The 12,008-nt window shown below is 33.5% G+C and overlaps 1 protein-coding gene and 1 pseudogene across 1 annotated transcript; both read left to right on the top strand.

The window, feature by feature from the left end:
- The first annotated feature begins 1,926 nt into the window (after nucleotides 1-1,926).
- LOC150032914 (uncharacterized) lies at nucleotides 1,927-5,416 on the top strand (annotated as a pseudogene).
- A 2,617-nt stretch (nucleotides 5,417-8,033) lies between these two features.
- On the top strand, nucleotides 8,034-11,251 carry LOC120090105 (Chaperone DnaJ-domain superfamily protein). Its single transcript, XM_039047617.2, has 8 exons — nucleotides 8,034-8,511; nucleotides 9,344-9,442; nucleotides 9,573-9,674; nucleotides 9,825-9,884; nucleotides 9,967-10,073; nucleotides 10,152-10,234; nucleotides 10,568-10,658; nucleotides 10,768-11,251. Exons 1-8 carry the CDS (start codon nucleotides 8,410-8,412, stop codon nucleotides 10,967-10,969), a joined length of 846 nt encoding a protein of 281 aa, XP_038903545.1. The 5' UTR covers nucleotides 8,034-8,409; the 3' UTR covers nucleotides 10,970-11,251.
- The last annotated feature ends 757 nt before the right edge of the window (nucleotides 11,252-12,008 follow it).

Below are 12,008 nucleotides of genomic sequence, written 5' to 3'. Positions count from 1 at the left end.
GGAGCTTGATAGGGGGGAGGTCGAGATTTGAAGCTTGGAAAGGGGGGACATCCAGATTTGGAGCTTGGAAAGGGGGGAGGTCGAAGGTAGTCTTCTTTTTCTCTTTTCCAGCCGATGATGAGGTTTTGAATTATTTTTTTTCCAATTTTAGCTCAAAATTTTGTAAATCAGTGGACAAATTATTTGATGTTCCTTATTTTACTTTCAATTATTTTGCTTCCAAATTATGTTATTCATTCTACTAAATTCATTCTTTTGCTTTGAATAACTACTGTCTCTGAAAATATAACGATTTGTTTGTCCATTGGTTAGCCAAATTGCTTTGAATTACTACTGTCTCTAAAAAATTTTGTAAATGAGTGGACAAATTTGTTCATTTCAGTCTCTGTTTGTCCATTGGTTGTCCAATTTGTAACTTTTGGCCTCCATTTGACCATTGTTTATTGTATATTGATTGATTGCGGTTGTTAGGTACTGTTTACGCATTCATCATTAGCATATCTCTTATTTTTAGGATGATTTATTGTATATTGATGGACAGTAGTTGTTAGGTACTGTTTATGGTATTCATCATTGCCATATCCCTTTTTTTGAATGGTCTATTCTATATTTACTGACAGTGGTTGTTAGTTTACTATTTATCGTATTCACACAACTATATATATGTATCTCACTTCACTTCGACTTAGGTCAAACTCATTCTATCTACTTGCTTAATGCAATTGGTATGTTATTTCTCTTGTTTCCAATATTTTCTTATTGTGTTATTTCTTTTGTTGGTTTACTGCATTCATCTTGTTGGTTTCTCATTTTGTTGGTATTGTTTATTGCATTCATCTTGTTTTATTTTTTGTACTTTATAATTATGCTCTCACTTGTCTTCAAGTATAAGGACAAACACATTCTATCTACTTCATAAATGCAAATGGTATGCCTTCTCCCTCTTTATCTAATATTTTTTTTTATTACGGTTCTTGACTAGTATATTAATGTTGTTTATTGTAATATGTTTTAGGGTTGGTCTTATACAAATTAGCCGGATTAAACACTGTTTACCAACTTTCTCTTGCTGAGGTATTTACATGCACTTAAATATATGTTACTTTTGTTAATTATTTTTTTATATTTGTTACTTTTGTAATTTGTTTTTCGCTATATTTGGATGATTGACTGTAATAATATCACGATCCAATATTTGTTGCTATATTTGTAATTTGTTTTTATTTTTATTTATTTATTATTTTTTTGTGTTCATTATTTTGCAGCTTTAAATTAAAACAGATTTTCATGACAATTAGTTAAAAAATATAAAACTTGGGAAACTTTTGCAATTGATATATATTATTATTATGAATTGGTATGTATTATTATTATAGAACAAGAAAAAGTAACAAAAACAACCATTAGAATAAGAGCATTAGAAAAAGTAACAACCATTATTATCAAACAAGAAAAAGTAACAAAAACAACCATTATAAAATTTGGAAAATTTTTACAATTGATATGTATTATTTTCTCAGTTAGTATGTATTTCAAGAGTTTCAAATAACTACGGGTGTGTTTTCAACAATTTTTATCAAAGTTATTTTCTCAATTTATAAAAATGAGTTTTATCAATGTGTTGCAAAGGAGTGAGACAAATACAAACAAACAATTTCTATGGAAATTTTTGTTATTTTTAACATCCACAACCAACCGTTGACATTCATTCCCCTTTTTCTTTTCGTAGACAACAAAAAAAATGTTATAAATGGTAAAATCAAAGTATGACTAAGTTTATGGTATTAGAAAATAAAAACCTTTTGGAATTTGACTAAGTTTACTTAACAAAATAATACTTTTTTTATAAAAAGTTATATAAAAAGTGTTGTTTTTTAAGTAATATAAAAATAGTAATATAAAAAATTAGTGTTAACATGACTAAGAAATATTTTTGGAATTTGACTAAGTTTATTTTTTAGTTTTGTAATTATTTTATGATCTAAAATTTTTCTTCAAGACCAGTTCCAAATTTATTAGTACATAATGGACCCAACAGAACTAGTTACGATACTAACAATATTTACAGCTTCACAACGTCAGTTACTTTTAACACTAGAGTTATTATTGAATGACCATAGGAGGATAGAAAACACATCACACGACAGTTGACATCGTATTAGACAATTAGCAATACTTTCGACTCATTCATGAATCCAATTTATGTTGTCATCAAAGTAAGATGTTATGCCATTTTATGTCAGTTACTTAAGACAACTAGCGGATTAGTTGGAACTAAAGTTATAGATGTGGAGGAGATGGTTGCTATGTTCTTACATATTTTGTACAGTCTGGTGAGACTATTTCTAGGCATTTCAACACTGTTTTATTAGCGGTGTTACGATTACACGATGTGTTGTTAAAAAAACTTTGCTGGTCACAAACTCATGTACAAATCCGCGATGGAAATGGTTTGAGGTACAGTTCAACTACACCAACATTAGTTTGATGTGATTGATGTGACTTATTTCTTAAGAGAACTTATGTGCATGAGTATTTCTTATTTTGTTTGAATGCAGAATTGCCTGGGTGCATTAGATGGCACGTACATCAAGATAAATGTCAGTGCAACTGATCGCCCAAGGTATAAGACGAGGAAGGGTGAAATTGCAACAAATGTATTCGGTGTGTGTGATACAAATGGCGACTTTGTGTTTATCTTATCAGGGTGGGAAGAATTCGCAGCTGATTCTCGAGTTCTTAAAGATGCAATATCACAATCTAACAAACTGAAGGTTCTGAAGGGTAACTAGCTACATGTCACGGTCATGCTTGTCCAGGTCTTCGACATGCTCCTCTATGTGGGCAACAGAGCCCGATGAGCTATCGCCTCGTTCAAAGCTACCGGGCCATGCTGTTTTGGTCTCGAGGGTCTCTACCCTCATCTCAATTCTCTGACGGGTAATCCGTCTAGGCGGCCTACTACCGCATCAATTTCATCGGCTTTCTCAGCAACTTCTTGTAGCCGAGTCTCTAGGAAACGAACATTATCCGGGACCTCTCTCAGGTAGAGCATTTGCTCTTTCATCTCTACCAATCTGTCCACATGGGACTTGTTCAGGTTCTTCGTCACCGACATGATCACTGACCTTCCCTCTGTAAGTCAACCTGTCTCTGATACCAACTGTCACAATCGCTCTTTCGGAAGCTTCCCTTAGCGATTGTGCGGCACTTGTTCCCGCTCACGAATAAGTCAGCCAACTCGAATACGGACTGCCGGTGGCACACCGAGTGCCTCTCGCAACCTCCACCCCCGTTTTAGGGAAAACGGTTTTAGAAAACGGGTTTGGAGAAAAGGTTTTCGTAAGAAGTTTTTGTGAGTGTGAATAAAGAAAGAAAGATTGTAGTAGACTAGAAAGCAATAAGCAACAACAACAGTTTTATAGAGTACTATTCCGGGTATGAGGAAGTGATGGTTAGTCTTATCCCCATATAGTGCATTTTGAACAAAAAGCCAACTGGCGCCCTTGCATATGCAAAAAGGCGAGTGGTCACTTACAATGAAAATGTAAAGAAAGCAAGCTAACTAAGCTAATACAATACAAAATATGAAAGTATGCTAGAAGGGGGTTGGATTGGGCATGCGACCATGGGCAACAGGCCCTGGACAAGCATGACCGTGACACTACACATACCATCTCTCTCTACTCATTGTATTTGTAATATAAGGTTTGAAACGATTGGACATTCAACAGGGTATTATTATTTATGTGATGTTGGATACCCAAATGCAAAGGGTTTTTTTAGCTCCATATTGAGGCGAAAGATGTCATCTTTCAAAGTGGCGTGGAAGAGGTAATGCATCAACAACTCCATGAGAATTTTTTAACATAAAACATTTTTCTGCACAGAATGTCATCGAGAGAATGTTCGAGTTGTTGAAGGGTAGATGGACAATCTTGCGAGGAAAATCATACTACCCAGTGCAAATCCAATGTCGAACCATCATGGTGTGTTGCCTTCTGCACAATCTTATCAATAGGGAGATGACTAATAATGAACTAACTGAGGATTTGGATGAGGTGGATTCAAGCTTTGCTACAACTGGGGGGATGAGATAAATTATATTGAGAGTTCAAATGAATGGACCTAATGGAGGGATGAACTGGCGCAACAGATGTTTGCTGAATGGGAGTTGCGTAGCGTGTAGTGCCTTTATACTTTTTGTTTATTGTAGTGCCTTTATGAATGATATCATTCGAAACTCTCTCATTATGTTTACAATATTTTGTACTTAACTTTATCCATGAACTCTCTCATTAGTTATGTTACAACTACTTGTCATTTATTGTTTAATTATATTAAAATATGTACGTGTATATACTAGAATGTCAAATTCCTCAAGAGCCTCGAAGTACACTTGGACTAAACAGGAAGAAGCAAAGCTGGTCGAGTACTTGGTGGCATTAGTCACATCTGGTAGATGGAGATCAGACAATGGTACGTTTCGACCTAGCTACTTGGCACAACTACAACGTTTGATGGCTAAAAAGTTGCTCGGCTGTAATATCCAAGGATCACCAACTATAGATTGTCAAGTCAAATCCCTGAAAAAAAACTTACCAAACGATCATGGAAATGAGAGGACCAGCTTGTAGTGGATTTGGCTGGAATGAGGAATTCCAATGCATCACTACAAAGTGGGACTTATTTGATGGATGGGTGAAGGTACAATTTTGTCTAAATTGATTTACGAATATTGGTAACAAAATCATAACATCCACTTCACCCTCGCATCTTGCAACAAAGGGGCTTCTACACAAGTCGTTCCCATACTATGATGATTTGGCCTATGTCTTTGGCAAGGATCGGGCTACGGGCTACGGGAGGACAGTCAGAGATTTTTATGGACGTCGGGTCTAACGTGCCAAACCATATGAATGATGGAGTTCCTATTCATGAATCATAGGATCCAAAAATCTCCACGATGTCTAGTCAGGGAATGGACATGTCACAGGATGACATGCATGGAACATGTACCGGTCGAAGTACTGAACAAGGAAATGCTTCGAGAGGAAGCGAAGTGGGAATCAATATGAAATGGTAGAGATTGTTAGGAATGCGATGGAGTTTGCAAATGACCAATTGAAGGCGATTGCAGAATGGTCAAAAGAGAAGCGTGCAACTGAAGTCGAACTACGTGCAGAAGTTGTAAACCAACTTCAAGATATTCCTGAATTGCACAACCGACAGAGGGTAAAGATTATGTAAATCATATTCCGCAACGTATCTGATCCCACAACCCTAAAGTTGGATTATTGCAACCTCCTCCTTAAAGAGAATGTTTGATCAACTCGTGTTTTGGACTGCTTTTCAATAATGAACAATGATTAGTTTGTTTCAATTATGCATTTAAGTTTGTAGTACATTTGGTACCTAAAAATAAAAGGTCATATTTTATTCATCAAATCATGAGTTAGTTATTTTGTCTTAGAGATGCTTGTACCTAAAAAAAGAACTTTATATATGAAACACATGAATTGCATCCGAAAGTAATGCATTTTTTTTTTCTTTCTTGGCCATGTTAACTAAGGTATCTCTGAAAATGACAAAAAAATCGTTGTTAGCTTTTAATATAAATTACAATGAAATTAATTTTGTATAAATTGGTGGAACATATTTCATATGCATAATTATTAGTATTATAAAATATGGTAGTAGAAAAAGTTACACATGGTCTAAAATAATCTACATTCAAATTACAGACGGTTACAAATACTTTGCACCCCAAACACAGACTATTATAACCCACAGACTATAATAACGCATCCCAAGCACAGACTATAATAACACATCCCAAACACAGACTATTATAAGATATAATACAAATACTCACAGTTTATTATAACCCACAGACTATAATAACCTACTTGTGCCCCAAACGCCTCCAACTTTCAAAATCCTATCATCATCTAATTTTGGTCCTTGAGATGTTGGTAATAGGTTAATTTTTCTCAGTTTCAAAATCATACAATCAACGCTCTCATGCAAAAAATAATCAATTTTGATCATTGACATCTTCTCCCTATTATATACTTTAATAGAAAAATGAGTTTACAATTTTTTTTTTGAGGATTTTGATTGTATAGCAAAATTTCAAGGGGCAAATAGAAAATTAGCAAAAACGAAAAAAAAAGTTGATTTTTGGCAAAGATGATGTCAGCATGATGGGTAGCTTTTATTGTATTTCTGCTCTTTCGATTGATCTAAAGTTTTTCTTTCACCTCCTAATTTACCGTGGTGTATATTTAACACATCCCCTAAATTTAAGTGTTATTTGTACTTTTTAATATAAATATTTTATTTTATTTTATTTATCTTTAGATTAGATATTCGATTTAGGTTTTGAATTTCAAATCACGTGTTTTTTTTTTTCATTTGAATTTTAAATTCGCATATTTTTCTCCTTACAAAAAAAAGAATTTAACCCTTTAAATTACTGATTATTGATCCAAAAACTTAAGTGAGTCGTGAAAGCGAATTTAATTATATATTATCGAGTACTCCTCCTCACTTCCCAACAAGTGAGTGATTTGAATACAAGAATTCTCTGGATCAAAGCTTAAATTAGTGGATGAAGATGAATTTAATTATATATATCATATAACAAACCCTATCTTCAAATTTTAATAAACAAATACAGATCCATCTTTTAATGCAACAAATAATCGAAGCAGGAAGTGAAATTCAAAATTCCAATTGAACAAAGCTTTTCTCAAAAGGGAAGGGTAAAGGACATAACCTTCATCTAACAAAAACCCACAACTAATAATCATACCAACCAACCACAAAAGCTTCTTGAAATTCTAGTTTTGGGTCAAAAATAAAGAGTAGAGGTTGAGATCTGAACGGCCAAAAGGAAATAAACAAATTTCAAAGAAACCCTAATGTGGTATTTGTTTGTTTGTTGAACTCCTTCCTTTTTTTTAATAGTTATTTTGAAAACAATATATTTTTTAAATGTTTCTTTTTTGTATGTGTTAGGTAGGTTTTTTATGCTGAAATAATTTAACGTTCGAGAGTTGACAAAATATTTGAATTTTTAATAATTAATAGAATCTTTATCGCATATATATTTTTTTAATTGGTTAGTATTTTCGTGAGATTTAAAAAATATTAGATTCTTAAATAGTTAATGGAATCTTCTTTTGTTATGATTTGAATTTTAGATTTGATGTTTTCGGTGGTTATGGGATATTTTCGTTTTTTTGATAATTAGTAGTTAATAATCTTGAAAATAATTTTGCTATTTTCTAATTTTAAAATATTTTTGCTATTTTTTAAAATGAATCTTTAAATTTTAGCCTTTCTTGTTTTCTTCTTTTAAAGCACGCACTTGATGACCACCTACTTAGGATTTTATATCATAGGAGTTTTCTTGATACTCAGATTTTATATCCCAGTAAATTTTCTTGATACTCAATTGTTGAAGCCAGGCAAGTTGTATTGTAAGATTAGCAGAAATATGCATAAACTAATCGATAAAAAAATAATAATAAAACAACATAAACAATTATAAACTTTAAAAAAGTAAGAAGGTTAAAATTTCATTTTCAAAGCTTAAAATGGGTCCCCTTCTATAAATTTATAGTTTTATTATTATCATTGTGTCTTTTCTTGCATGGATTTTCAAGGCTTAAAATTGGTTCTTTCAAGTTACATGAATTTTAGAAACATGTTCCGATTGTATCTTTTCTTGTATATAAATAATAATTATTGCTTGGCCAATTTTGATATAAATTAACTTCAAATTAACTTATTAAAAGTATAGTAAAATTTTAGAACTATGAACGATAGATGTTGATACAAGTCTATTGGTGTCTAGTTCTAAAATTTTGCAAATATTTTTCACAGATTTACATTTAAAATAATTTTTCTAGATTAAATAATATTCTAACAAAATAATTTTTTGGCAAAAAAAAAAAAAAAAAAAAAAAACCCTTCCATATACCTCTCTTATTTATCTCTATCTCTCTCTCTCTCTTTTTTTTTTTGTCTCGAAAATAAATAAATACGTTTTGTAATATTTGTTTAATAGATCAACCGTGTAAAAGTAGGAGCGTGGATGTATTTGGAGGGAGTTAATCAAGTGTGGTTAAATTGAAATGAAGGGTTAAGATCAAATATAGAGTGTTGTTGACGCTACACTCGCTTGTAGAAGATCATCGCGCGGGAAAGGAATGAACCCAAAGCCCTTCATGGCGGGAAAAGAAAAGAATAAAAATCCTCAAAATGAAGAGTTTTTCGCCCACATTGAGAATCAAATTCGTCCATCCAACGAAACAATCATCGTCTTCTTCATCCAATCCTATATTTCTTAGGTTCTGCGCTGCGATTCTCGTTTTCATTTGAGCTTTTACTCCAATTGCAATGGCGAAGAAGAAGAAATCTAGGGTTCCAATGGAAGAAGAGGAGGAAGAGCAAGTTGAGACTCCCACCCAATCTCCAACCAATCAGAATAGCCTCTACGAGGTACGGGGTTTGTGTTATCGCTGTTCTGGAAGTTTTTTCTGTCTTTATATTTATCGCTCGATTGACCATTTTATCTCGAGATTCTTTTGCCCTAAATATGGTGTCGGGTTTTTTCGGTTTCTTTTGCGGAGGGAGGGGGCGGGGGGTGGGGGTTTGAGCTTTGTTTATTTACGATCTGAGTTTTAGTATAATCATGATGGACGTTTTTGTCTTACGATGTGTAGCTAATCGCTAATTTTCAAAGGAGAAAATTGTTGTTCATGCTCAAATTCCCAACCTTTATTTGAATTTGGTGGGAATTGGTTAGTTTTGAGACAACAGCGGAGTCAACCGGATCACTTAATGCCGGCGTGTAAATGAAAAAGAAAAGGGAAGTTAAAGGCTCGCTAGAGAGGGACATGGAGGGGAAAAAACAACTTTAATCACCCGTTCATTGTCTAACTTTAATCCAAAGAAAAGGGAAGTAAATCACTAGCTCTCTGGTTCTGTGAAAGTGAAGAATTCAGTTACCCAGATCAATGAAACTCGAGAGTGTCCTAGTTTTCGTTTAGGCATTATGTGCTGATAATTTCTTTGGATTGTGATTTAAGATTTTTTCCTGCACAATTTTAGTTGTTTACTTTTTCTTGTTACTGATACTTGTTCTTAAGATACTAGGATTTTGAACTTTAACTTTCCCATGTTCTTTCTACTTTAATAATGAGTTACAACCATTTTATTATTCTGAATGTAGGGGGTTAAAGAATATATTATTTACTAACTGCAGCACCACAGTGTAGTTGCCAGTTGTTGTCCTTCACTTCCTAATTTTCATTTATGATAATGCTTGTAGGTTCTTGGAGTGGAGAGGACAGCTTCTCAGCAGGAAATAAAGAAGGCATACTATAAGTTGGCACTTCGCCTGCATCCTGATAAAAACCCTGGAGATGAGGTTAATTCTGATTTTAACATCTGCAAATTTTAGTTCCGATTAGCTTAATTTAATCTTATTTTTATTAAGCATATTTTCTTCTCTATCAGAAATTATCAATATTTGTTTATCTGTCACGTTTCTCCCTTAGGAAGCAAAAGAGAAATTTCAGCAGTTGCAAAAGGTTATGTCGATTCTTGGGGATGAGGAGAAGCGTGCAGTTTATGATCAAACTGGCTGTATTGATGATGCCGTAAGTACATATTAAACTTTATTACAGTTGGTGTAAAAAGAATTGCATCTTCCTGGACAACATTGTGAAAAGAAGAGAATAGTTTTAATATATAGTGACATATAGACGTGAAGATCTAATATGCCCCTATGTTGGTTCTTTTCATATCAGGACCTTGCAGGGGAAGTTGTTCAGAATCTTCATGAATTTTTCAGAACCATGTACAAAAAGGTTTCACCATATCAAAATATCAATACTTTCATAATCTCACTGCAACTAGTTTGTCTATAATGATATATATGGTTAATTGTAGGTCACTGAAGCTGACATAGAAGAATTTGAGGCAAATTACAGAGGCTCCGAGTCAGAGAAGAAAGATTTGATTGATTTGTTCAAGAAATTTAAGGGTAATATGAACAGGTAAGGAGAATGTCCCAACTGTCCTATTTTTGTCTGCATATGCCTAGTTGCTCTCTCTTAAAATTTCTTCTTCCACAGGCTGTTCTGCTCAATGCTTTGTTCAGATCCCAAGCTTGATTCACACCGGTTCAAGGACATTTTAGATGAGGCAATTACTGCTGGTAAGCTTCCATCTTGCTTTATTGGTAACTACCTGGGCAAGTAATTACCTTGATCCGTTTCTTGTGCTGATGGAACTAGTCCAATTGCACTTGTCTTCGAATTCAGTATTAAGTTTTATATTGAACTGAATGTTTGATCATGTTCTGAAGAAAATGTTTGATTATGTTACCTAACTTTTTCTTATACTTATTCTGCTCTAAGGATGCTACTCATTCAGTGCTCAGAAGCAGTCTACCTTCTCTTGGATTTTCTGTCGATAATTCTGATACATTTCTTGGCAACTTTCTTAGATGTGATGGTGCTAATCTTCGTATTTTCTTCCTTTTTGTTAGGAGAGCTAAAATCGACAAAGTCCTACGATAAATGGGCAAGGAAAATATCTGAAACGAAGCCACCTACCAGTCCTTTGAGGAAAAGGGTGAAGTGAGTTTTCTCTGCATGTTTATTACTTTAATGATGATATTATTAAGTTTTTTATCAGCCAAATCACGTTTACTTTCAAAGCTTACCTAGTGTCTGGATTTTTATACAGTTCTAAGGAGTCAGAAACAGACCTCTATGCAGTAATATCTCAGAGACGGAATGAGAGGAAAGAACAATTTGATTCCATGTTCTCATCTTTGATATCTAAATATGGGGGAGGCGGTGCCTCTGAACCGACTGAGGAAGAATTTGAGGCTGCCCAGAAGAAGCTAGAGAGCCGAAAGTCCTCCAAAAAATCCAAGAGGAAGTAATTCTCATCTTCAATGAAAAATCTGCTTGATCGATTGTTTGTTTCTGTACAAACGTTTTAGCTCTGTCCTACTGAATGACTGCAGAAATGTCATGTCAATGGTTTTCCATGATGAAGTTATTTATGTTTTTTACTTTATGAATGTACATTTTTCAGTTTGCTGTCGTTCTTTATGTTCCCTGCCTATTAATTATTCCAGGAAAGTTTGCACTTAAAAGACTAGAAGAAGCAAAAGTATTTTTGCATTTGAAATCTTAAGTAATGGTTTAGACTCTTTCATTTAGGGTCTTGGTCTCTTCCCACTGCTTGGAAGTGTTTCATATTACCATTTTAGTATGAAGATGTGGCTATCCTTGGAAGTTATCCTTAGTGTAGGGAAGATCCGTCTAATGCTGTAGTGCCCCATATTTGATTTCATCTGTTACAGCAAGCACAAATCTATATTGTATATGTATTCTTCATGACTTGTGATTTCATTGTACTCAGTTCATAGTGGTTAACCCCATATTGATATTTATCATAAGTTTTAGGTTGTGTCATGAAAAGTATTGTTGAACTTTCGATAAAATATATTCCTATTATTATAAAAGTTACAATCTTTTCCAAGACCTTTCATCAATGAAAATTGAGACCTAAGATAGTGTGACAATGACCTAAGTTACAATCTTTTCCAAGACCTTTCATTAATGTTTCAAAACTGTTGTTTGAGTAGTAATCCTTTAAAATGACGAATGAAAATTGAGACCTAAAATAGTGTGACAGTGACCTAAGAACAATATATCGACCCAAATTTCTATTCAAAGTCACAATTACATTGTTTTGTCTCAATTTTTATCTAACAATCGAAAAAGTTTATACTTCAAGGATGGTTTTGAAACACTTACGAAAACGTTAAGGCAATAACGTGCCTTGCAAAAGAATGGTGATTTTTTTTTTCTTTTAAACAAAGGATAAATTCCACGAGTAGTTTTTATAATTTGGGCTAATTCTTGTTGCAACCATACTTCAGTGCCATGCTTACTTGCTTATTGGACTATGAA

This window comes from Benincasa hispida, chromosome 11, assembly GCF_027475165.1.
Source record: "Benincasa hispida cultivar pf3 chromosome 11, pf3_genome.v1.1, whole genome shotgun sequence".
Taxonomy (NCBI): Eukaryota; Viridiplantae; Streptophyta; class Magnoliopsida; order Cucurbitales; family Cucurbitaceae; genus Benincasa; species Benincasa hispida.
The sequence above is the reverse complement of the archived record's forward strand: the minus strand, read 5'-3'. Positions and strand labels throughout refer to the sequence as shown.